General features: G+C 46.1%; 1 protein-coding gene across 2 annotated transcripts in view; it reads right to left on the bottom strand.

The window, feature by feature from the left end:
* Positions 1-26,412, bottom strand: part of DPYS (dihydropyrimidinase) — a 141,212-nt gene that overhangs the window by 83,630 nt on the left and 31,170 nt on the right. The window contains exon 1 of one of the 2 annotated variants that reach the window (XM_075352966.1): positions 3,350-3,642. The exons of the other annotated variant lie outside the window; for it this stretch is intronic. Coding sequence (XP_075209081.1) covers positions 3,350-3,607 — 258 coding nt within the window. The 5' untranslated portion in view covers positions 3,608-3,642. Of the gene's footprint in view, positions 1-3,349; positions 3,643-26,412 lie in introns of those variants that run through there. 2 annotated transcript variants of the gene reach the window in all.

Here is a 26,412-nt window from a genome sequence, read left to right as displayed (position 1 = left end):
CTATTTCATGCATCCATCAGCCCCCACCCCAGGGATGCAAATATAGTATAGCACGGCAGTCCAAGGATCTGCTGAAGACCCCCATAACTACTATGATAGTGTTACTGTGGCTGTCGTCTATAGGAGGCCATGACATTTACTATATATTGCAGTGCTGTTTGGTATTTTAGTATATATACGAGAATAAGTAGAATAGTGGCCGGACGATCTCAGATTTATGCCCCCTAATGGCTAAAAAAAAGGGAAAAGTATTATTATTAAAAATAAAAAAATATCCCCATTAAGAATAAATAAAACATATTTGCTATTGCTGTGTCAGTACAAGTCCAGTCTGTAAAAATATAAAATTAATTAACCCAATCAGTAAACGGTGTAATGAGAAAAGTATAATTAAAACATCAGGATCGTGGTTTTATGGTAAAAAAATAATGCAATAAGAAGCCATCAAAATATCATATGTATCGCAAAATTGTATCAACTGCTGTACAAGAAAACAACCCTCACTCGCCTCCATCCACTCAAAAATGAATATGTTACGAGACTTTGAAATTGGCAACATAAACTAAATTATTTTGTACGAATTTCCAAACTTTTTTCACTATTCAAAATAAATTAAAAAAAAATAAAAAAAAATATAAAAATATTAATAATCGTACTGACAGAGAATTATGTTGACAAGTCATTTATAACAAAAAAGGGACAGTTGCACTCTGAAATGCTAAACCATGCAAACCATGAATGTAAGAATATAGACATGCATTACTGCTTCAGAAAATGTAGGAAAAATTTAGATATTTAGTATACAAAAAGGGCCAATTTTATATCTGCCACGTTTATAGCCACGTCAAGGCATATATTGTTTACTGGGAACCTACGCTGAACTGACGACGCTCTCTGGGTTACAAACATCCATATGTATGGGCATGTAGGAACCTGCTATAGAGAATAAAATCACCTGTTCAGTATAGGTTCCCAGCAAATTAGATATGCCTTGACGTGGCTACTGGGCAGATATAAAATTGGTAATTTTTGTATGCTAAATATCTCAATTTATTTATTTTAAGCAATAATGCATATCTATACTTTTTCATTCATTGTTTACATGCTTTAACATTCCAGAGTATAACTGTCCCTTTTTTTGTTATTATATATCATGTTTAGTTTTGCACCTGTTCAGACTACATTTTAGGGGTGCCGTCACTCTTTTTTGTGTAGAGAAGTCATTTTTACCCTGCTATGAATTCCGTATAAACAAAACCTAAAGAAGAGAATTGCGGAATTGCATTTTTTTTTGCAATGTCATGGATTATTTCTCATTTTTTATTACATTATATAGTAAAGTAAATGGCGGCATTTAAAAACTACAACTTGTCTTGCAAAAAAAATCCCAAACAAGCTATGTTGGTATAAAAATAACAAAGTTATAGAAATAAAATTAGGATAAAATGTAAAAATCGCCTGATCAGGAAGGGGTGATTATTATTATTATTATTATTATTATTATTTTATTATTATTATTATTATTATTATTATTATTTATTTTATTTTTTTACCACCTAAAACTAAGACCTCATTACCATAGAGGAACAATTGTTATTTTGTTTATTGTCTGCCAAACATATTTTTATTCATTATCATGGGCGGAGTTGTTCATTATCGTTACTTGGATCTCTTTAAACATTTTCTATCTTTCATAGTACTATGAAATATATTTATTCTCTCTATATCTTTTCTTATAATGAACTATAAAATTATTTTTTATTAATAATGGGTAATTAATTATATCTTTAATAGTTGCAATTCCATTATTGACACGTGCAATATATGAATCAGCCACTAGATGGCAGAGTTTTCTGTTTTGGAACCTTTGGAATGTGGGAAATTTCTATCAGGAATCTTTGATTAATATTTGTTTCTTACTAGAAATGATTTTTTTACACAAAATGATTCACATGTAACTCTATTGTGGGAATTTTCATTGCATTTTTTAGGAAACACATTTCCTTTTCTACATTCTGTCTCTTCTACTAAGGCCCGTTTCACACGCCAGTGAAAAACACTGACGTTTTTCACTGGCGTGTAAAACACGCACATGTCCCTCCGTGTGCCGTGAATCAAGTTGCCATCCACGTAGCAGGGTAAAATCTTGCGCCTGTGCAAAGGCATTGCCGATTCGCATACGCGCACATTGCACTACCTCATTTCGGGCAGAGCCGAAAACATTGGTGCGCCTGTGTGAGCAGACGCGTTCTCTGTGCAGGTGCAAGATTTCGCCTGGCTACGTGAATGATGCAGGTAACATCAATTATCAAAGGAGGATGGCGATCAGATGCCTGCACAGAGAACTCGCTGGCTTGCGCAGGCGCACAGCTGTTTTCAGAAATAGGGCAGTGTGATGTGTGCCTGCGTGAGTCGGCAATGTCTCTGCACAGGAGGATGTTGATCAGTGCCAAAAAGAGGGACAAGAGATGCAAAATAGGACAACCATTGGACCGGACCCAACGACTAGATATTATAAAGGTATTTGTGGGTTGTACAGGGGGAGTCAGGTGACAACATGCACCTTTATACAAGGCAGCACAGGCGCTGCTAGTTTTGGTTTAGGACATCAAAATCTGGTGACCGGTTCCCTTTAATCAGTTATGTATCAGATCCCTTTTGTACATGAATTCTATTTGTCCATTTCTCCAATTAGGACAGACCAACGAAATGTGCAAACAGAAAAATGAGTGTAGCCTTATAAAATGTAAACATTATTTCCGTTTTCGCTCGGAATATTTGATTTCATAATATATCTTTATGCTTTGCCTTCAGTCACCTGTTGATTGGTTAGAATCTTGCCAAATATTAGGGCTCGTCTTCACAGGAGCCGCAACATGAAAATGAAAAATTGCGTAAGATTTATTCTGATGTTTATTTACATATTAACTATATTTGACCTTTTAAATATATTTTTTGCATCATTATTATTATTATTATTATAATTATTATTTATGTAATAATTTATTATTATTATTATTAATATTATTAATAATAATAAAACAAAAAAAAGGTGGGACCCTTTAAGGTACAGGGAGGACAAGAATATACATCGGCATTAAAGGTTTATGTCCAGCTCCAAGAATCGGAAAGATGTGGGTCCCATTCTAGGATCTGCCCAATTTTGAGGACAGAGTCCCATCTTATGTTGTTATGCTTAGCTCCCTCCATTCCCTACTTCCAAAAATTGCTCACCAAGCAATTCTCTCTCATTATAGGCTCCATTTACCCCCAAATCTTTACCCCGTGCTTTATACTGCAGTGTCTATAAGAATGTATATAAGAGGAGAGATTTTTTTGGAGATCTTACCCTGGTTCCTTGGTAGAAGTCATCAATAGATTGAGATCCCATGAATGGAAATTGGAAATGTGTGTGTGGATCGATGCCTCCTGGAAACACCAGTTTGCCTGTGGCATCTATGACTTTTATCCCATCAGGTCTAGAAGGGCGCAGATTTGGTCCAATATCTTTGATCAGCCCATCTTCGATGTAGATGTCCCCAGAAAAGGAGCAATCATCGTTAACTATTTTGCCTCCTCTGATTAGGATCTTGTTAGTTGAGGCCATTTTATGAAGGATCAGCTGAGGTTCTTACAGAAAGCTTCCAGATTCAGCTCTACCAAGGGTCCTGCAACTCCTGACTTTTATAAGGGTCGCTATAAAAGATTAGAGGGGGCAGGGAGTGGATATAATTTTTTGGCACTGAAAATGGGCAGGGATGAATGTCACAGGGCCAACAAACACAACCTTATTGAGAACAGTAGACTCTTACATAAGCTGCAGCTATATATTAGTAACAGACTTGGTTGTTTTGAGGGAAGATTTTAAGTTGAAAAATATTTGCTTCCACTAAAAGACATTAAGGTAAAACTCAGAAATGTAGTACACAGTGTATTAAGATGAGTATATGTCATTACGGGCACATAGATGTATATATATTTTTTTCCCTGAAAATATTTTTTTCAAGCTGCAGTTCTCTTTTATAATTCCAAGTGGATAGAATGATGCTAAAGGCACTATATTGCTGGTTAGGTTAAAATTGTCATGGCAATATTATATTTTGCCCCAAACATAGTGACTATGAACATGAATTAGGCAATGGGCCCATTATATTATATGGAGGACTATGTGAGGCCCATTATACTGTTTGGAGGACTATGGGGTTGCATTATACTATATAGAAGGCAATGTGGGGCCTATTACACTGTTTGGAGAACTATGGGCATGCATTATACTATATAGAAGGCAATATGGGACCCATTATACTATAAGGAGCACTATGTGGGCCCATTATATTGATTAGAGCATTATGGAGGTGTACCGCCCCGTGCTCGGCAGCAGCCGAGCCGCTCGGATCCGGCCCTTCTGGTAGGTGGCTCGAGGGTGTCCGGACCCGGGGGCCTCACAGTCACTTCAAATGTAAAGGGGAGGTGATGGGATGGTGTAGGACGTAGATGTACGGGCTGGGCCGTATGGAGTTTGCGACGCCACCCACGGTGTGTGGTGATATTGGACACCACCGCTGCAGTTACGGGGCACCCGGGGGAGATGTTGTGCAGCAAGTTGTTAATCCCTCCGTGGGCAGTGATGGTGGCCCCGGGACCCGTTGGCTACGCTCTGGTTCCCCCACCCGGCTGGTGGTATCTGTCTTTCTCTTGCACCTTCTTAGAACGGTGGACTGCCTGTGCTTGCAACTCCAGGAGTCCGCTCCCGGCTTGTGACCGCCTAAGGAGCCCTTGCCCGCAGACGCTGACCCGTGGGATCTCTGAGCCATGACGGTGGACTTTTATCCCCCTCGGTGGGCTGTTGTCTTCAGTCGGGACTTTGGGTGGGACAGGACCTAGAGTCCTGGCCTCAATCAGTTAATTAACTAGTCCCCAGTGGTTTCTGGACCTAGCTTCAGGGTCTGAGTACCCCCCTTTGTGCTCCGGTTTCCGGGTTGATTCTCCGGGTCGGTACCGGCGGGCCACTACCCTGTCCCGGTCCACCTCGGTTCCACTGAGCCATCTTCCCGGCTCCTGCAGACGAGACCACCATCTGCCTCTTAGCTAAAGGTACCAGGGCTCCAACCCTGGCACGTGTTCAATTTGGTTTCTCTCCTCTGCTAGAGCTGGGCACAGCTCCAGCCCACACTCCTCTCCAACTTGAACTCTAACAAGGTCTGTTTACTTTCCCGCCCCAGGCTGTCTAGACTCCTATGTGGGCGTCTTCCAACCGCCTGGTTCCGCCCTGGTGTGTCTATCAAGCCCTGAGGGGGTGACTAAGGTGTAAATGTTCGGCTGTGTGTTACCTGTGAGGGAAAGGTGTTATGCGGGGCCCTATTTGTGACTACCTGGCCCAGCCAGGGCATCACACTCCCCCTTTGTTAAACACAGACCGTCCGCGGGCTGTCCGACCACCACCGGTTTATTTTGCTTTTGAACTGTAAAAAGATAAAAGAACATTTACAAATATAATAACATATTTACAATTATATGAAAGCTTGTTTTCTTCCCTTAACGGGAGGCATTTTTACTTAAACGTTGCATAAACATTTTTATTAACCGGGAACGGGACGGGACCGGGTCATTTTCACTTCAAACCCACCCAAACAAACCTAGCCTTGATGCTGCCTCTAAAAACCAGGTCAGCACCCCTTTTCCCCAGTCCAGGAAACGGGTTCGGGTCTGGGTGGTGCCCACACGGGCCGAGTAATAAGTTCCTTACCAGGCAGTCTCTCCCAGAGGCCCCACGTCCAGGGGACCCCTGACCTGGAGGGTAGTCACCGGTTGTAATACTATTGTATGTACTGAGGATTTCGATTGCGTTAGGGCAATGACAACCAGAGACGAGTTCTTGGTGCAAAAGACGTTTTATAATATGTAACCGCAATATGTAAACAGAACAGAATATACACAGTAATATGTAACCGCAATATGTACACAGAACAGAATATACACAGTGGAACATAAACACAGTAAATACCTGCCGGGTTCTGAGCAAAGGGGAATTCCCGGGACCGCGAACTGGACTCCCCCAGGGAGACCGCCAGAAGCGAACCCCTATACAGGGGCTGTCCGGCAATCACCCCAGAAGGCCCAAATGCACAGCAGCCGGGACACAAAAGGGCAACAGGTATAGTCCAAAAAATGTCCGTATGTGATGTGAGTCCTAGGGTGGATATGAACGGAAGGGACCGGGCAGAAGTGCCGACCAGAGACGGCAGACAGAGTCCGAGCACAGTTGGATGAGAGGTGAAGTCCAGAACTGGTGTCAGGTGTTTCAACTGGATCCAAACAGCAATCAGGCGATGAGAGCAGCAGGGCAGGAGTACACAGGAAGCAGTATACTCAGGCAACTAGACTAAGCTTCGGGGCGGGCTTTTAAACAGATGAACAGGAAGTAGGGCAACAGAACAGAAAACTCCATGTTAACAAAGGGCAAGATCCGTCAAAAGAAAACTGGAAATCCCGGAACTCTGACACCGGTTTCCATGGTGGCAGGACCTCGGCCGACTCTACCGCAGGCCCTTCCTCCAACCAGCCTCTCCGGAGACTGCAGGACGATGAAAACGGTTGTCCGGGTAAAACACTTGACTCCCTGCAGGTACGACTTCCTCTGGCAACTTTCCCACAGTCCACCACAGAGCAGCACGGGTCCCTAATGCCACCATCACTCACGGGCGACACTGTCCATAAAGACCCAGTCTTCCACTGCCTGCAGTGTGGGTACGACTGCCCCTTCAAACCGCATTCTGCAAACGGGACTGTCCTCACTCCACTCAACTTCTTGTCGTCCTCCACCGGGGCTCCGACCACCGATGGCGCCTTCTGAGGCTCCGACCGCAGCGGCGTTCAACAAGTAACAAGTCAGACAAGATCCTCCTCTCCTTCCACCCTGTACACAGGATGGTGTCTCCTGGAACTTGGAGACGCTCAACAAAGGGCAGGCTGTATAACGGGAGTGAGTCCTTTACTTAAAACTTTCAACTTTAAAACTTGTACCTTGGGGTTAACTTACAGGGTGTTGCTACCACTGCAGAGGGCCGTACTACTCCATCCTCGGCCGGGACATCGGGCTCCCCATCCAAGTGCAATACATCCCCGGGCTCTGAAGCTCCAACGGGAATGGTGGTGGAATCGTGGATGGCACCGCTTCCTCCAGGAGCTGCGCTACACGGGAGTTACTCGTTGCAATGCTGGCGGGCTCCAGCTCCCAGCTGATAAGGGACGGCACGGGGGTCTGCGTAGCTTTATCCTGACACGACACAGTCGTGGTGGCCCACTGTTCCTGGGCTCACACCACGGCAACCATCCTCCGGACCTCCGCCTTCCAGTCGAGCACCTGCTGCAGCGTTTGGGCTCTCACCCGGACGCAGAATCTGGATATCTCCTGCTCCAGCCAAGCAGCGGTCCCTGCGGGTAGCTGATTCGAGCTCCGCTCCTCCGCATCAAAGGCCACTCCGCCTCTTCCACTTCGGAGCCCCGCCACTCCGAAAGCAGGGTTAGGAGCGGACATCTTCCTGCTTGTTCCCCTTGGTCTTTTCGTGGCACTCCTTTAGCAGGTCGTTAAGTTTCGTTTTGCAACTTCCGGCTCTGCTTTTCGTCCGTGTTCCCAGGGGGCGGGGCTTCAACTTTTGCGCTCTTTTTGTGGGGAAGAAGACTGTGGAGGGAATTTCACGCCAAAAGGTGGCAGCAAGATGGCGGATTCTGAAAACTTTACTAACGGATCACCGCTGACTTCACTGCAAGGCGCACTTCCACAAGGTAAGTGGATGGGTAAGTATCCTGTTCGTGACGCCAGAAATTTGAGGTGTACCGCCCCATGCTTGGCAGCAGCCGAGCCACTCAGATCCGGCCCTTCTGGTACGTGGCTCGAGGGTCTCCAGACCCGGGGGCCTCACGGTCACTTCAAATGTAAAGGGGAGGTGATGGGATGGTGGGGGTAGGACGTAGATGTACGGGCTGGGCCGTACGGAGTTCGTGACGCCACCCACGGTGTGTGGTGATATTGAGTTATGGGGCACCTGGTTGAGATGTTGTGCAGCAAGTTATTAACCCCTCCGTGGGCAGGGATGGTGGCCCCGGGACCCGTTGGGGTTTGGCGGTGCAGGGAGATGGGCAACCGGAGGGTGCTGATGTACTCACTAATAGTAAACACAGGAGTCTCTGGTAAACCAAGGTTATGGTGGTCGGTGCCCGTAGCCGGTTGCGCTCTGGTTCCCCCACCTGGCTGGTGGTCTCTGTCTTTCTCCTGCACCTTTTTAGAATGGTGGACTGCCTGTGCTTGCAACTCCAGGTGTCTGCTCTCAGCTTATGACCGCCTAAGGAGCCCTTGCCCACAGACGCTGGCCCGTTAGATCTCTGAGCCATGGCGGTGGCCTTTTATCCCCCTTGGTGGGCTGTTGTCTTCAGTCGGGACTTTGGGTGGGACAGGACCTAGAGTCCTGGCCTCAGTCAGTTAATTAACTAGTCCCCAGTGGTTTCTGGACCTAGCTTCAGGCTCTGAGTACCCCCCTTTTGTACTCCGGTTTCCGGATCGGTTCCCCGGGTCGGTACCGGTGGGCCACTACCCTGTCCCGGTCCACCTCGGTTCCACCGAGCCGTCTTCCCGGCTCCTGCAGACGAGACCACCGTCTGCCTCTTAGCCAAAAGTACCAGGGCTCCAACCCTGGCACCTGTTCAATTTGGGTATTCGCCTCTGCTGGAGCTGGGCACAGCTCCAGCCCACACTCCTCTCCAACTTGAACTCTAACAAGGTCTGTTTATTTTCCCGCCCCAGGCTGTCTAGACTCCTATGTGGGCGTCTTCCAACCGCCTGGTTCCGCCCCCTTGTGTGTCTATCAAGCCCTGAGGGGGTGACTAAGATGTAAATGTTCGGCTGTGTGTTACCTGTGAGGGAAAGGTGTAATGCGGGGCCCTATTTGTGACTACCTGGCCCGGCCAGGGCGTCACGTTGGGCTCATTATACTGTTTGGAGGACTATGGGGAAGCATTATACCATATAGAAGGTAATGTGGTGCCTATTACACTGTTTGGAGGACTATGGGGTGCATTATAATGTTTGGAAGACTATGGAGGTGCATTATACTATATGGAGGAATACATTGGGCCCATTATACTGTTTGGAGGGCTATGGGGGTGCATTATACTATATAGAAGGCAATTTGTGGCCTATTATACTATATGGAGCACTATGTAAGCCCATTATACTGTTTAGAGCATTATGTTGGGCTCAGTATACTGAGGACTATGGAGGGGCATTATACTATATAGAAGACAATGTGGGGCCTATTGTACAGTTTGGACAATTATGGGGTGCATTATACTGTTTGGAGGACTATGGGGGACTATTATACTATATGGAGGAATATGTTGGGCCCATTATACTGTTTGGAGGGCTATGGGGGTGCATGATATGGAGTAGTATATGGGCCCATTATACTGTTTCTAGCATTATGTTGAGCTCAATATACTGTTTGGAGGGCTAGTGAAGGCCATCATACTGTGTGGATGAGTGTGCAGGCCATTTTACTGAATGGAAAGCTGTGAGTGGGTCACACTTGGAGATCATACTGTGTTGGGGTCACCATATCTTTCCAGGAAATTTGAAGGGGTACAGAAGGATCATCATACTGTTGGTGGTACTAAGGAGGAATTGACTGTGGGGGTATCATTCTATGTTTGAGGGTGGGAGCAGGGCTGCCACTAGGAATTTCAGGGCCCCTGACTGGCATAATATTGGAGCCCCCTTGAGACTCCACCCCAGCTCCGCCTACATCCCTGATCCGCCTCCACCCCTCACACGTTCCACTGTCCCACCGCCAATCTTTGGCCCCGTCGCACTGAGTGGCGCAGGCGACCCCTGCTGTGACTGCGGTAGTTACGCGGCGCACCTGGTTTGTAAGCCAATAAATGAAACGTGAAGGGGCCCCCCTTCTGTTGGGGCCCCAGACTAGAGTCCTGTTTATCCCCCCCTGGTGGCGGCCCTGGTGGGAGGGCAGTTTTATTGGAATCATACTTTATTGGTGCAATATAAGGGGAATTTAGGGGCTTTAGTAAATGCAAAATTACTTTATAAGGGCTGCAAAGTCGTGATATGTGCTCTTCTATGACTCTTCCAAATATTTATTTATTTATTTTTTTGGGGAGGGGCAATTAAAACTTCTGCTATGGGTACCATGATTTCTATGTATGCCCCTGCGTTCAGTCTCTCCCAACCAGTGACAAAGAGAAAAGGACTAACCAAGACTTTTTCCTTCTCTCTTTATATGGCCTGATAGCGGCCATGGGATTTGTCTCTATTGTGTGCCGCTGTACCTGAGTGGGTTGTCATCTATCTTTCCAATTGCAACAAATGGCACTCACCTGATATGAAATACTGGGGCCAACCCCAACAGGCATTGCAATCCTGGCCACATTGGAGGATCGGTGATCAATGTATGATCATTGTGGCTCCAACTACTGGGAAACACATTGATCCCAAAATATCTTGTTTAAATGAAGCACTAGTGCGACCGCTGCATTAATCAGTGTCTATGAGAGTGGAGGTCACACATAAGCAATACAGTTCCCATAGACCCATAGAAGTGAATGGAGCGGTGTTGGACATGCATCGACAGTATCTCTCCACGGGAGAATAGTCACGGGTGGACAAACCATTGGAGAAACCTGTGCTCACGAAGTAAGGGGCCCTCTACTACCTCCAAACCAGGTAGAACTGTGCACTAGGATGAGCTATTGGACTGCACAGGGTCCATATACTGTTCTCACACATTGACCTTCTTCTGTCTGTGTTTCATCCAGGGAATAGAGATTTGTTTTATTGAATATTTATTAACAGAATAAACAAATGAATTAAAGTCAATCCCTACAATCTTATCAGGGTTAGGGTCAAGAAAAAATGTTTCCAAATGTTTAAAGAATGATATGTGTACCACATTGGAATTGGTGCATATACATTGTAAAGGGATATGACACCACCAGGCGTAGCCAACGTTAATTGCAGGAGCCTGTGTTCACTATGTGATTTCTGGATGATAAAGTGGTGCTTAAACTGTATACTAATTAACATCAAAACTTCCACCTTTCGGAGAACAGAAGAGGAACCATAAACACTTCCCACCCAGAATTTACGCATCGACTTCAGGGAGGTGTGTCTCTTACAAGACGGCTATGTCACGTCTGAAATGTTTTAAGTGTCTGAGAATTTTCATAGGCCTTTAAAATTCCTAGAGACAATAACCATAGTTAGGCTTAAGGAAGATAGGTGTCACAAGGGTACCACGACGAAGAGTGGTCCTTCTGATTTCTGGTGTAAGGAGATCACAGCGCAGGGCTTCATACACATTTGCTCAGGTTACTATTGCTGGCAGATTCTCCTTTATCCAGCGCTGATAGGGTTAAGTAGATCCTCTGGTCTCCTGAACTCTGAATGAAAACTATAGCCAGCTGTTCTCTATTGCTAATTACTTCTGGTATAAAGATTTCTCTCCTAGTCCAGATAAACACTGGTCATAGTTTCTGCTATACTTGCCTCTAGAGGGAACCTGTGAGCTATGGACCAGGAAGCCATTCAGAGATTATTTGCTGTGTGAAAGCTGTGTTCAGTTTTTTCGTTCCTTAGTCTTTTTTGTTTTTTCTTCTCTGGTCTGTTCCTCATTATTACCTCTTGCCATTTTAAGTGCTTTGTGTGATTGCTGTTTATTTTACCCCTGCCTGTCTAAACCTTTCTGTGTTTTGCCCATAGATCAGGACTAGTGTTCCCACTGCCCTGCACACTATACACGGCAGAGTCCAGGGAAAAACAGGTAGGCACATCATTGGCGACGGGGTGAAAGAAAACATATAGGGATGTTAGGCAGTGTAGGAATCAGCCTCAGCTAAGTTTAGGAAGTGACCCTGCTCACCTTTCCCTATCACCAGCGCCAACCGTTGTATCTTGTACCCTGTGTGTTGCGGCACTCGCTGGGTGTTCCCGTGTACCTGGTGGAACCCCGGTAATCACTGCATGACAATAAGTCTGAGCAGTGAGTAATCTAGGACCGAGCAGGACTTTTCATAATCTAAACTCATGACTTCAATATTTTGCGTGAGATGGCCACTACCTATATTAACAGCATAAAATAAAAAAAGGAACCTTAACAAAGCATACTGAGCATAAATGACTAATATTCAACAAAGTATCAAGACTAAATATCCTAGCAAGACATGAAGCCTCCTATTCTAGTTCGCTAGGAAAAACTTGGTCATGGAAGTCACTTCTGTTCGATCATGTGAGAAGGATTAATTCCCTCTCCTTTACCACCCATTTATTGAGCTAACACTAGTCATCAGAAAGCATTGCAAAGTAATGTGTAACTGTGAAATAGAGTCAATAAGCCATTTTACAGAATAGCTCACTAAAAACAAATAACAACCAGTCAATTAGTGCATCTTGTCTCGCTTCTGGCAGATCGCCACTATTGCGGAATGTCACAACCTGGTAATACCTCTGCTGACCATGACCGGTAGTTACTGTTGCTCTTTTGGGAGGATAGATCTGATTTGTTAAAATCCCGAGATACAAATGTTCTAAAAGAGCCATCAGTTCCTTTTATCCTTAAGTTTGCTGGGTAACGCAGCTGAAAACGGATATTTTCTTTCTTTTTTCTTCTGCTCACCTCAACCAAAAAGTGCTTGAAAAGAATAATCTTATGGCTATGTATGACCAGTTTCATAGTGTTTAAGATTGAAGGTAGATTTAAGTCCATCGAGTTCAACCTGTAGCCTAACCTAACATGTTGATCCAGAGAAAGGCAAAAACCCCATGAGACAGATAGTAAGCGCCACATTAGGGGAATAAAAAATTCCTTCCCAACTCTACATACGAAAATCATCAATGTTAAACAAGATTGAGAGACAACACTGGATCTCATAATGTAGTTATAAGGCAAAGGCTTCATAAAGCATAATTCCAAACCAACAGACATAAGAAGTCTTTTAAATTTGCCAAATAAATACCCCTTAATAATATTAGATTAGCTCAATGAAGTATGACAAAAAATGCAAATAAAACATTTTTATTAGTACAGTCATTTGGAGCAGTTTAAGGGGACATAATTATTACAAGGTAATACAATAAAACCAAGTTCACAAAGACACAGAAGGGTGAGAGAAAATCCCCCACCGGTCTATACATCACATATGCAAGCATAGTTTATTTGGACCATGTAATTGCGACAGAAAAATAACTGTATTTCCAGTTAGAATAACTATAAACCTCTCTGCTACCGTGTTAGTTAAGTACTGCACAGCACAGCCAGAGAGTTAAGCGGGGTTTACACGCTACGATATCGTTAATGAATTATCGTCGGGGTCACGGTGTTTGTGACGCACATCCGGCGTCATTAACAATATCGCAGTGTGTGACACTTATGAGCGACCTTAAACGATCGCAAAAGCGGTCAAAATCGTTTGCTGCGGAGAAGTCGTCCTGAAACACAAAATCGTTTTCAGGTAAGTAGTGATGTTGTTCGTCGTTCCTGCGGCAGCACACATTGCTATGTGTGACTCCGCAGGAGCGACGAACATCTCCTTACCTCCGGCCACCGGCAATGCGGAAGGAAGGAGGTGGGTGGGATGTTACGTCCCGCTCATCTCCGCCCTTCCTCTTCTATTGGACGGCTGCCGTGTGACGTCGCTGTGACGCCGCACGAACCGCCCCCTTAGAAAGGAGGCGGTTTGCCGGCCAGACCGACGTTGCAGGGCAGGTAAGTCTGTGTGACGGGGTAAGCGAGGTTGTGCGGCACAGGCAGCGATTTGCCCGTGTCGCACAACCGACAGGGGCGGGTATGATCGCTTGCGATTTCGCTAGCTAGATCGCAGCGTGTAAACCCCGCTTTACTATTATAGTGGGAGAAAGAACACACAGTGGCATACAGGTACACCAAGCACATGCTATGCAAACTGCTTACCAGAAATAGAACGTGTAGACAGGTGGGGGGACAAGTCCCAACACGTGTTTCGCATGTTGCTTCGTCGTAAATTACATGGTCCAAATAAACTATGCTTGCATATGTGATGTGTATATATTAATGTGTATATATTAATAAGGGGTATTTGTTTGGCATACGAAAATCAGACTAGTCCTCTGGATCAACGCCAAATCATAGAATGTAGTGCACAAAACCGGTAATATATTTTTCAAGAAAGGCCCCTCTTAAATTTTAGTAGTGAATCAACCATTACAACATTATGTGGCAGAGAGTTCCCTACTCTCACTGCTCTTAGAGTAAAGAATCTGTGTCTGTGATTATGACTAAACTTTCTTTCCTCTAACCATAGTGGATGTCCCCTTGTCCCCGTCACAAGCCTAGGTGTAAAAAGATCATTGGAAAAATCTTCCGCCCTTTACACTCAACAGAAACTGCCCTTGTCAAAGTGACCAATGACCCATCAACAGAAAAACATAACTGTGACCACTCTCTGCTTATTCTTCTTGACCTCTCTGCCACCTTCGACACTGTTGACCACCATCTCCTTCTCTCTATGCTCCATTCTATCGGCTTAAAGGACACTGTGCTTTCCTGGTTCTCTTCCTATCTTATTATTATTATTATTTATTGAGCACCATTGATTCCATGGTGCTGTACATGAGAGGGGGGTTACATACAGAATACATATACAAGTTACAATAGACAGACTAGTACAGAGGGAAGAGAGCCCTGCCCTTGCGGGCTTACATTCTAAAGGATTTTGGGGAGGAGACAGTAGGTTGGGTGTAGGTTGGGCGGCAGCTCCGCACGGTGGTGGGGCGGCGGCTCCGCATCTTATTGGCCGCTCGTTCAGTGTATCATTTGCTGGCTCCACATCTTCTCCTCTTCCTCTCACTGTTGGGGTCCCTCAAGGTTCAATCCTTGGTCCTCTTCTTTTCTCCCTCTACACTGCCCCAACTGGAATGACCATCAGCATATTTGGCTTTCAGTATTATCTTTATGCTGACACACAGCTATACACCTCATCCCCTGATCTCACCCCCGCTGTACTACAGAACACTAGTGACTGCCTGACTGCAGTTTGCATCTGAAGCTTAACCTTTCCAAAACTGAACTTCTTCTTTTCCTTCCGTCTTCCAACCTTCCAAAACCTGACATCTCCCTCTCTGTGTGTGGCACAACGATAAGTCCTAGTCAGCAAGCCCGCTGTCTGGGTGTTATTGTGCCGCCCCCACGTTAGCAGCCGAGCTGCTCGGATCTGGATCCGCAGTGGCTCGAGGGGTCTCCAGACCCGGGCGTCACGCGGACACTCAAATAAAAAAGGGGTGTAATATGTACACGGGATTGTTGTAAACAGTTTGTGACGCCAGCCACGGTGTGTGGTAAGGTGGATTACCACCGCTGCTGTTGGGGAGCACCCGGGGGCAATGGAGCTGCAGCTGGGTGATAACCCCTCCGTGGGTAGGGGAGGATGCCCTGGGGCTCAGTGTCCAAAACACGGGAGGCAATGATTGTCGGAGGCGGCGCGCCGGGCTGGTGGGTGTTGGTGTACTCACGGTTGAATGATTGCACACAAGTCTGCTGGTAAACCAAGGGGTCAGTGGCCGGCTGCCGCTTCTGGGTGTACTCGGGTCCCACACCCGGCTGGTGTACCAATGTCCCTTCCTCCGGCACTGTGTACTTTTCCTCTATTTTGGACAACCTCGTGTGGAACGGGGAACTCCTCTCCCGGTTCTGTTTCTGGTTGGGAGATGTGCCCGCGAAAACTGACCCTTGGGATCTCAGTGGGTTGTTGCGGATACCCTATCCCCCGCGCTGGGCTGCCGTTTCGCTCTATCTGGGCTAAACACTGGAACAACATCTGGAACCTTGCTCCCAGCCTGGTTAATTAGAGAAGGGGCTTGCAACTGTCTTCTAACTAGGGTCCAGGTACCCCGCCTGTGCACGTTTTCCGGACCGGATCTCCGCTTCAACCCTGCCCCGGTCCACTTTGGATTTCCCGCGACCGGACCCCTGTCGCCTTTGGACACGGTCCACTGCTTTCCACCTAGCCAGTAGACCAGGGCCACTACCCTGGCTACTCATCACTAGGCTCAGACTTCCACTTCAGACTCCTCACTGTCACTTCCAACTCTCCACTTCCACTGTCAACTTCAAAACTCAAACTCCAACTAACTGGTTCCCTCCCCTGGATCCTCAAGACCCCTAGGTGGGTGCTCCCAATCCGCTTGGTCTCGCCCACTGATGTGTCCTTCTTAACTTGAGGGGGGGGCTAGGTTGTCTTTTTTCCCTCTAAATATTGTATATTCTATAACTGCTACTTGTTTATATATGATCCTCCTGAATTGTAAATATATTGGAGCCATAGAAATAAAGATTATTATTAATATTATTATGCTCGATTGCAATATAGCAGTGTATTAGGATATTAGGGTGTTTTAATGTATTGATTGCAGGGATTCTTCATAGATAATATATAACTAGAAATCAGCCCCTTTATCAGCGTAGTAAATTTGTCTTCACTTAACGTACTTGACAAAATTGCTGAGACCTCCATTATCATCCCTCCCTCCTCTTTCAGGAGGAGGAAGGGAATAACAGGGAAGATAACAGCGGAAAAGAAAGCACAGTTAGGGGCACTTTGCACGCTGCGACATCGCAGGCCGATGCTGCGATGCCGAGCGCGATAGTACCCGCCCCCGTCGCAGCATTGTCGATTTCCTTGTGATAGCTGCCGTAGCGAACATTATCGCTACGGCAGCTTCACATGGACTCACCTGTCCTGCGACCGTCGCTCTGGCCGGCGACCCGCCTCCTTGTTAAGGGGGCGGGTCGTGCGGCGTCATAGCAACGTCACACGCCAGGCGGCCAATCGGAGCGGAGGGGCGGAGATGAGTGGGATGTAAACATCCCGCCCATCTCCTTCCTTCCGCATATCCTACGGAAGCCGCAGTGACGCCGGTAGGAGATGTTCCTCGCTCCTGCGGCTTCACACACAGCGATGTGTGCTGCCGCAGGAGCGAGGAACAACATCGGACTGTCGCGTCAGCATAATCATGGATTACGCCGATGCTGCACCAATGATACGATTACGACGCTTTTGCGCTCGTTAATCGTATCATCGAGCCTTTACACACTACGATGTCGCCTGCGATGCCGGAAGTGCGTCATTTTCAATTTGACCCCACCGACATCGCACCTGCAATGTCGTAGTGTGCAAAGCCCGCCTTAGAGTCACAGTGACCCGCAGCTACTAGGCAAGGGAATCCCCTGTCATGTAGGAGGAGAGAGTAATCAACTCCGGCCTGTCGCACATGATCAGCGGGAGCAGCCCGGGTCTCTATACTCCTGACCACTTTGGCCATATGTGAGGGTGGCCTGGGACAGTAGTCGTGGTAGAGGGTCAGTCCAGCCCAATAAGATAGGGCATATTGTGTGGGATATACCTGGTTGAGCGGTGCAGGGCGGCTGCATATTGCCCATGTCTCGAGAGAACCAGGTCCCATCTGCGGTGAAGACAAACAGGGATGCAAACAGTTCTTTTCTAATAAGTCTTTTAATTCAACACATTGAACTTCAAGCATGAAGTAACGGGCACAAATTGTACGTACATTTTCTTCATACAACTTTGGATACTCAGCAATACAGTCTCTTAAATTTAGTTCCCTAGTTTACTGTCACCTTTGCTTCCCTTTTCTTCAGAGAATCTCCATGGGGCACATTCGCTATGACAGAAATTGAGACCCAGGTAGGGCTGAGCAAACCCAAACCGTATAGTTCAGGGTTTGTACTGGACACCGGGTGTCTGAAGCTAAGACCCGAACATGGACCTTTAAAAAAAGTCTGCATCTAAGTTCAGTGTTTGGGTAATGATGATAAGTTAATAAAGTTTGTTGAAAGGCTGCAGCCAATCATCAAGCTTTATTGCATGTGGAAGTTGCCTGTCTGCGTCTGTGAAAAATAAAGATACAAAAAAATGATGTGGGCTCTCACCTATTTTTTACATCCAGCGCAGGTAAAACACACAACTGCGGGCTACAACCTCCAACAGTTTGCATTACCTTGCCTGGTTATCAAAAATAGAGAGGATGCAATCTAGTTTTGTTTTTGTTTTTTTAATTATTTAAATAAGTAATTAAAAAAAATGGAGTGGGGTCCCAACAAATTTTGATAACCAGCCAAGGTAAAGCACTGGGGTCTAGTATTATAAGGCTGGGCAGACCCATGATTATTTGGCCCCTTCCCAGTCTAAAAATAGCAGCTTGCATCCACTCCAGAAGTGAAGCATCTATTAGATACCCCAATTCTGGCGCTTTACTCGGCACTTCCTGATAGCCCCATCATGTCCGATGGGGACATGATGGGGCCATATAAACCAGAATGGGGCCATGATGGTAACATATAAAACAGGATGGGGCCATGATGGGGGACTATATACCAGGATGGGGTCATGATGGGGACTATATACCAGGATGGGGCCATACATACCAGTATGTGGCCATATATACTAGGCTATATCTATGATATGAGTTATAAACCAGGATGGTGCCATGATGGGGACATATACCAGGATGAGGCTATATATAGCAGGATATAGGCATGATGGGGGTTATACACCAGGATAGGGCGATGATGGGGAAATATACCATGATGGGGATATATACCAGGATAGGGGACATATTTACCCCAGGAAGTGGCCCAGGATGGGGGACATTACTACACAATAAAGGGGGGCAACTTGTATGTCTTTATAAGATTTAGAATGCTACAATGGACCATATATCTGACGAACATATGGGGTCGGCCAGGCTCAAACTGCACCGGGGCCCATCAGACTCTAGTTACACCACAGGTCTGGGGTCATGTCTGGGTCTCGAACAAGCTTTTATTTAAAGTCTGGCTGAACCTGGTGAACCCAAACTTCCATGGTTCTGCTCATCACAAGACCTGGGCTCTCAGATAGACCAAGGCCCAGCTTCTCAGGCACTTCCTCTGGAAGCCGTATCCTCTTACGACAACAGGGGGTAAGGCAATCGCTCCCTGCTTGCAGTCACCGCCGAAGGTTCCATACACAAAGGTGGAATCCTGCCGAATCGGAGTTGGTGCTTATCCCTGCCAAGCAGTGTCAGAGAGTTGGCCTACAGTACGTACATTAGTTCAGTTCCTAGTCCCTATTATTGGGGTCATTCATCTGTTTCTAGCCCTTAGCATTCTCTTTTGGAGTTGCAGTCTTTTGGAGGACTTCACGCTACCTCACAGTCATGCTGCTGCTTCGGAGCCAACAAGATCATCCACTAACTGCAGCCTTTGGTTATGATCTAATTGCCAGTTGGAACCTATGGATTTTTTTTTTCATTCATAGTAGTATTAGCAAGAACTTTCTCATGTTGATGTAGTTTCACTACATCACATTTGTTTTTTTTGTGTCTGTAAAGCCGTATTCACACTTTGAGTATTTGGTAAGTTTTTTTACCTCAATATTTGTAGCCAAAATCAGGAATGGAACAATCAGAGGAAACGTATAATAGAAACGTGGGCACCACTTCTGTATTTATCACCCACTCCTGGTTTTGGCTACAAATACTGAGGTAAAATACTGACCAAATACTCAACATGTGCACATGACCTAAGGCCGTGTTCAGAGTGTGACGACATGGACTCTCATGGGTTAACGTTTCTTAAAATCCAGCCAGACAGCATGATAGATTGTCTATAGATGGGGGAGAAGTCCCTCATTGTTTTTACAAGACTCTTGTTGACTCAATGTAATTGTGTTGGCCACTGAAAGCTAGACTATTGTTCTCCAGACATTTCCAGTAACCATTGTATTGTAGTTGTGTATTGATAATGTAATTACCTTAGTAGCCATTGTCTAGTCAGTGGCTCCCAGTTTACATGTACACCCTCAGCCTTTCTAAGCACATCATTTAAATGAACATTATCCATGCAGCTTGAAATTCCTCCAATGGGAGAAGCAATCTTGTCCAACCAATCGATGAGGACGCAGTGTATCCAAGGGGAAGGTTGTGGCTATAAAAAGGACTTCTTTAAGCCACCAGTGGTTGTTGATGGTTGATGGATTCAGTCTAAGCTCTTTGGAGCTGACTGGAGGATCAGGACATCTTATGGCTTCAATCTAGGGACTCCGGATCCGGTTGGAGACCATATCCACAGCCTAGGGATTTCGACTCCGGCTGCCAGGATTTTAACATCAAACCAGGACTACCTAAGGAGGACACTCAGGTTGGGACAGTTCAGTCACCTGTTACAGACTTTGCAGACCTCAGACAGCTTGGAACCTGTGAGGCATGGACATTCTAAATCCCTGGTGAGCCAGCGGAAGGGTGAGACTCTGTTGCCTGTTACATTTGTGTGTTTTGCTGGTTATGCGTCATGTGCCGTTAATTGTTTGGGGATCCAATAAAGTCTAATTATTGTGGTTCCCTCACCCTGTGTTGTCTGAGTAGTGTTACGCCCACGGTTAGGGAGGCCGGCGTTCAGTTGGGATGAGCCCTGAGCCACGCTGTCTTTCTAAAGGCGGCGGGTTTTAGTGGACGAGAGCGCCCACTGAGCCCCGTGTCTCCACAATTGGTGGCAGCGGTGGGATACTACTCAGCCTGGTTTACCCAGGGGAGCTGCAGTGGACTGGTGTTTTCGGACACCGTCCAGGGCTCAAGAACCAGGGAGGCACATAAGCATACCCAGCAGGCCATAGGGGAGGCATTCAGGTTTCGGACGCTGCCATGTCCAACCCCACCAGCTCAGCCATGGGACAAGGACAAGAGAGGAGTTACGACCGCTGCAGTAAATGGATGCTACAGGATATGTGCCAGAGGCGAAAGATTATCTACTGGAACGCTGAGACTCGGTCAGCCTTGATCCAGAAATTAGTCCGTTGGGATGCCCAGAATGATGCAGAGGACGATGAGGATCCCGCCGATATTGACCCTGAGGATTTAAACTATGTGCCACATCATGGATCTAGTGACAATCGGAAATCAACTTTGTCCAAAATGGCCCAAGCCACAGCGTTGTTGGATGCATTGGGGCCTAGATCCTCAAGAGAAGAGAGGGCTTGGGTTATGGAATATGTTTATGGGATTCCAGCTGCCGTACTGCTAGCACCAGCTGGTCGAGAAGGATGGTCCCACTACCCAGCAGAAGCTGAACCAAAACAAAGAGGCCGCATGCTTGGAGCCCATCTGCCAGTCCAACCAGTCAACATATGCCGAGATGAACCAACGAGACCTGAGGAATGCTACTCCCAAGAAACACCAATAGCTGAGGAAGTGGTTTATCCAGTCCACACCCTACGGCAGGCCGGACACTGTACACCAGCCAACCTCCATCCCCACATCCAGACGGTCAAGGTCGGTGATATACAGGCTCAGGGACTTCGAGACATTGGATCTTCCATCACTCTGGTTAGCCCAGTTATTGTTTCCCCAGAAGACCCTTTACCAGATTCCCAATTATCCATCACCCTGGCTGAGGGCCAGCGCTCAGACGTCCCTCTGGCATGTGTGCAGTTGGACCTAAGGACCGACCAGGGAGAGGTCGAGGTGGAGCTTGAGGACAGCCTCCCCACACCTGGTATTTTGGGGACCAACCAGGAAGTGATCGATGTGGAGATTGTGAACAGCCTCCCCATACCTGTCATTGTGGAGACTGACCAGAGCAAGGCTGATGTAGAGCTTATGGACACCGTCCCCACACCAGTTATTTTGGGAAAGGACCAGGGAGAGGTTTATGTGAGACTTGTGAACAGCCTCCCCACACCTGTTGTTTTGGAGTCTAGCCAGGAGGAAGTTGAAGTGGGGTTCGTAGATGGCCCCACAAAGCCTGTTGTTTCGGATACCACTCAAAGGGAAGTGAAAGTAAGGATTGTGAATTACCTGCTCACACCAGTCATTTTGGAGAATGACCTAGGACAAGGACTATCCAGTCAGTTTGAAGCAGCCATCACCCACCTCCAAGCCAAGCAGGACCCTGATGTGGATCTTTCTAACATCTTTTCCAGGGATGGTTTGCATTCCCGGTCTCCATCATCCACTTCTGAGCCAAGAACCGTGAGTAAGCCTAACCATACTGTGGCTATTGACTGGGGGAGGATTGATAGTGGGACATTTGTGCAGTCCCAACTCATGGACCCCACCTTAGTGCTTGTCCACAATATGGCTGCTCAACTTGGGGGAGGTAATCAGGGGGAGGTGTATGGATGCGAGCCTCTGTTGCTGACCTCACCATTAAAAAGGACAATGCCGTCAAGAGGAGAAGGATGATCGGAAGCCTATCATGTCTGGCTAATATTAAGAAGGGGGAGGAATGTGACGACATGGACTCTCATGGGTTAACGTTTCTTAAAATCCAGCCAGACAGCATGATAGATTGTCTATAGATGGGGGAGAAGTCCCTCATTGTTTTTACAAGACTCTTGTTGACTCAATGTAATTGTGTTGGCCACTGAAAGCTAGACTATTGTTCTCCAGACATTTCCAGTAACCATTGTATTGTAGTTGTGTATTGATAATGTAATTACCTTAGTAGCCATTGTCTAGTCAGTGGCTCCCAGTTTACATGTACACCCTCAGCCTTTCTAAGCACATCATTTAAATGAACATTATCCATGCAGCTTGAAATTCCTCCAATGGGAGAAGCAATCTTGTCCAACCAATCGATGAGGACGCAGTGTATCCAAGGGGAAGGTTGTGGCTATAAAAAGGACTTCTTTAAGCCACCAGTGGTTGTTGATGGTTGATGGATTCAGTCTAAGCTCTTTGGAGCTGACTGGAGGATCAGGACATCTTATGGCTTCAATCTAGGGACTCCGGATCCGGTTGGAGACCATATCCACAGCCTAGGGATTTCGACTCCGGCTGCCAGGATTTTAACATCAAACCAGGACTACCTAAGGAGGACACTCAGGTTGGGACAGTTCAGTCACCTGTTACAGACTTTGCAGACCTCAGACAGCTTGGAACCTGTGAGGCATGGACATTCTAAATCCCTGGTGAGCCAGCGGAAGGGTGAGACTCTGTTGCCTGTTACATTTGTGTGTTTTGCTGGTTATGCGTTATGTGCCGTTAATTGTTTGGGGATCCAATAAAGTCTAATTATTGTGGTTCCCTCACCCTGTGTTGTCTGAGTAGTGTTACGCCCACGGTTAGGGAGGCCGGCGTTCAGTTGGGATGAGCCCTGAGCCACGCTGTCTTTCTAAAGGCGGCGGGTTTTAGTGGACGAGAGCGCCCACTGAGCCCCGTGTCTCCACACAGAGCTTGCATGAATACTGTGTTTTTTGTATTCTGTAGGTGTCCTCACCAAACTACACAATAGTAATCTTCTCTGGGTATTACATTTTTTATGCCTTTTTCCTTGTATTTGATGCATTTCTGATGCACATGTGAAGCTGCATATTAATATGGTTTTTATAATACAGAAAAGTTTGGATTCTCTACTTAAAAAAGTATCTGCATTTTTTTTGCATATGTTCTTTAGGCTCCACAGAGCAGCCACTAGATAAAAAAAAAAGCACCAAAGCTGCACAGTTGTGCGGCGTCTCTAAATGCACAGTGAGCGCAGTTTTCTTCAAATCACATCCACTTTGCTTGGACAGTTAAACTCAAGAGAATTTCTGTGCAAAAAACCCCGAAAAAACACAGAATTTACATTACATGTGAACATGGTCTAAATTTTCAAGCAAAGGGGATGTGATTTCATGATAACTCCTCCCTCGGTGCATCTAAAGAGGCCGCTGAACGGTGCTTTTTTACCTCTATAAACTTTTATGTAGAGCCTGAAAAAATGGAAGTAAAAGAAAAGACGCTGATGCATTTTGAAAAGCAGAATCAAAGCTTTTCTGTAGTATTAAGAAAACATTAAAAACTCGATTTCACGTCTGCACCAAAACATCTAATATATAAAGCTGAATGTATGTATGTATATGTGTGCGTGTATGTCCCCTAAAGAAACCTGCACCGTCGCATGTACAATTACAAAATTTTGCACAGACACCTCATTTGAGTCAGGGAATGTCATAGACTATGTTTTGACGGGAAGATTTAACACAACACTTTACAGTTATTAAAAAAAAAAAAACCTGCCTCCATTAAAGTTAATGGAGCTGGGAGCCACAATGCAGCCAAAACTTCTGAAGAATGTTGGGGTGTCACAATGCAGCCAGGAAAAGAGACAGAGACAGACAGACACAGACAGACATAGGCAAACAGAGTGACAGACAAAGAGACAGCCACAGAGACAGACAAAGAGACAGACAGACACAGACAGACAAGGGAAAGACACAGACAGGGAAAGAATGAGAAATGAAAGTGATAGACAAGGAAAGATACAGACATAGACAGGCAGACAGACACAGGCAAACAGACAGACAGGAAAAGAGATAGAGAGACAGACAGGGAAAAAGACAGACAGACAGGGAAAGAGACAGACAAAGAGAGAGAGAGACAGAAAGAGACTGGGAGAGAGACTGGGCCTACCAGGGTCTGGGCCTGGTAAGAGCTGGAACCCAGTCACAGGGGACAGTGTGAAGGGGCACGGACTGCCGAGGAGGGCAGCCGGCGGCCTTGAGCTATCATCGGGCAGGGGCCAGGGCACGACAGGGTACGTGGACCCCAAGCCGGAAAGTAGCTTCACGCGTTCTGGTAATTTACCCGACGGGGGTGAAGACTTCAAGTGTCATCACCAACCCGCTCCACAATCGGGGTACAAGCGCACCGATGGGACAGGACTTTCCCACTACAGTCCAAAGAAATCCTACACATGAACCCTGAGAGCAAGCTCACTCCGTTAGCCATACGTGTGAGCGGGACCCGGAGAGTTTCATACCAACGGGTCCAATTGAGACTAAGGTGCCAGGAATAGGGCCACAGACCAAGAACAACACCAGGGGCACTGATCCAGGCGTGCTCCCCGTAGACTACAGTGGTGCTCAGAACTTTGGTTTACAAGCTGTGAGTGTGGTTATTCTGGGACTGAGTGAGTACCTTGTAAACCCCTGCACCCATCTCCCCAAAGGCACCCAAACATCATCCTACACCAACGGGCCCCGGGACACGAACACCCTACCCACGGAGGGGTTAAACATCAGGCTGCCACACCATCGTCACCGGGCTCCCCAACGGCAGCGGTGGTCCCTCACATTACCACGCACCGTGGGTGGCATCCCGAACTTTCCAAAATCCCCCTGTACATATCGCTTCCTTTTCTTTTAATCGAGTGGCCGTGCAACCTCCAGGTCCGGAGACCCCTCGAGCCATCACGGATCTGGATTCGGGGGCGGTACAACTGCGTTATTTGATGCAGACACCTGGAGAAAATTAGCAGTGGAAAAAATGCAACATATATGCTAAATTTACATTTTTATTAAATTTTTTATGGGTTTAATAGAGAAAAATAATCAAACATGCTATGTTTTTATGTCATTTCCTGATCACCATAAATAATCTGATCTCTGTGTTGTGTCAGTTGCTATGATTATAGTGACACCAAATATGTCTGTTATTTGCTGATTTGTGCTGTTTTTTTATTTAAAAAAAAAAGAAAAAAAAAGTGCATTAAAAATGTCACTGTTTTAATTTTTTAGTAATTATTTTTTGTTCTACCTCTAGAACACAGGTGCATAGAAATACACTACAATGTACAATGTATCTCTATGTACCAGTATAATTTGCCTGTGGAGTCAGAGTCTGCACTGCAGCTTCAATTATACAAAATTCTACCCAGTGACATCAGCAGAGGCTGTGGCTCACAGGTTTTGTACCTTACTTCCAATGTTGAATGTTGTTGGTTTGAGTTCTGGGGGTGAGGAAATAAAAAAATGACATTTTTGTAAATGTTTTTAATTTTTTTTAGCAGTTTTATAGGAACAAAAAAATGTGATTTTTTTTTTCACCTCTAGCATGAATACAGGTACATAGAAATACTTTGCTATGTACAGTTGTTTCTTTTTTTACCTGTATAATAAATCTGGTTCTGGGTTCCCTGCCTGCACAACAGGTTAAGATTACCAAATTCTCTTAAACCTCTCAGTGTGGGAGGTGGCACATTGATAATGCTACTTCGTGTGATCATAAAGGACCATGCAGGTTGTAAGTTTGAGTCCTATGAAAACGAGAGAATTGTTGATTTCATTTATGTACTGCAGAGAGATGCCAGTCCCACCAATGAGAAGTAGGTGGAGCTGTGGAGAGGGGAAGTCAGTACAAATTCCACACTGAGCCCTGAAACTGGGACAGTGCTGCTGAATCCGGGATGGTTGGGTGTTAGGCGGGCTTTACACGCTGCGACATCGCTAGCATCGGCTAGTGATGTCGAGCGCATTAGCACCCGCCCCCGTTGCACATGAGATATGTGGTGATTGCTGCCGTAGCGAACATTATCGCTACATCAGCTTCACACGCAC

Source organism: Anomaloglossus baeobatrachus, chromosome 6, assembly GCF_048569485.1.
Source record: "Anomaloglossus baeobatrachus isolate aAnoBae1 chromosome 6, aAnoBae1.hap1, whole genome shotgun sequence".
Taxonomy (NCBI): domain Eukaryota; kingdom Metazoa; phylum Chordata; class Amphibia; order Anura; family Aromobatidae; genus Anomaloglossus; species Anomaloglossus baeobatrachus.
This window is presented reverse-complemented; position numbering and strand designations above follow the sequence as displayed.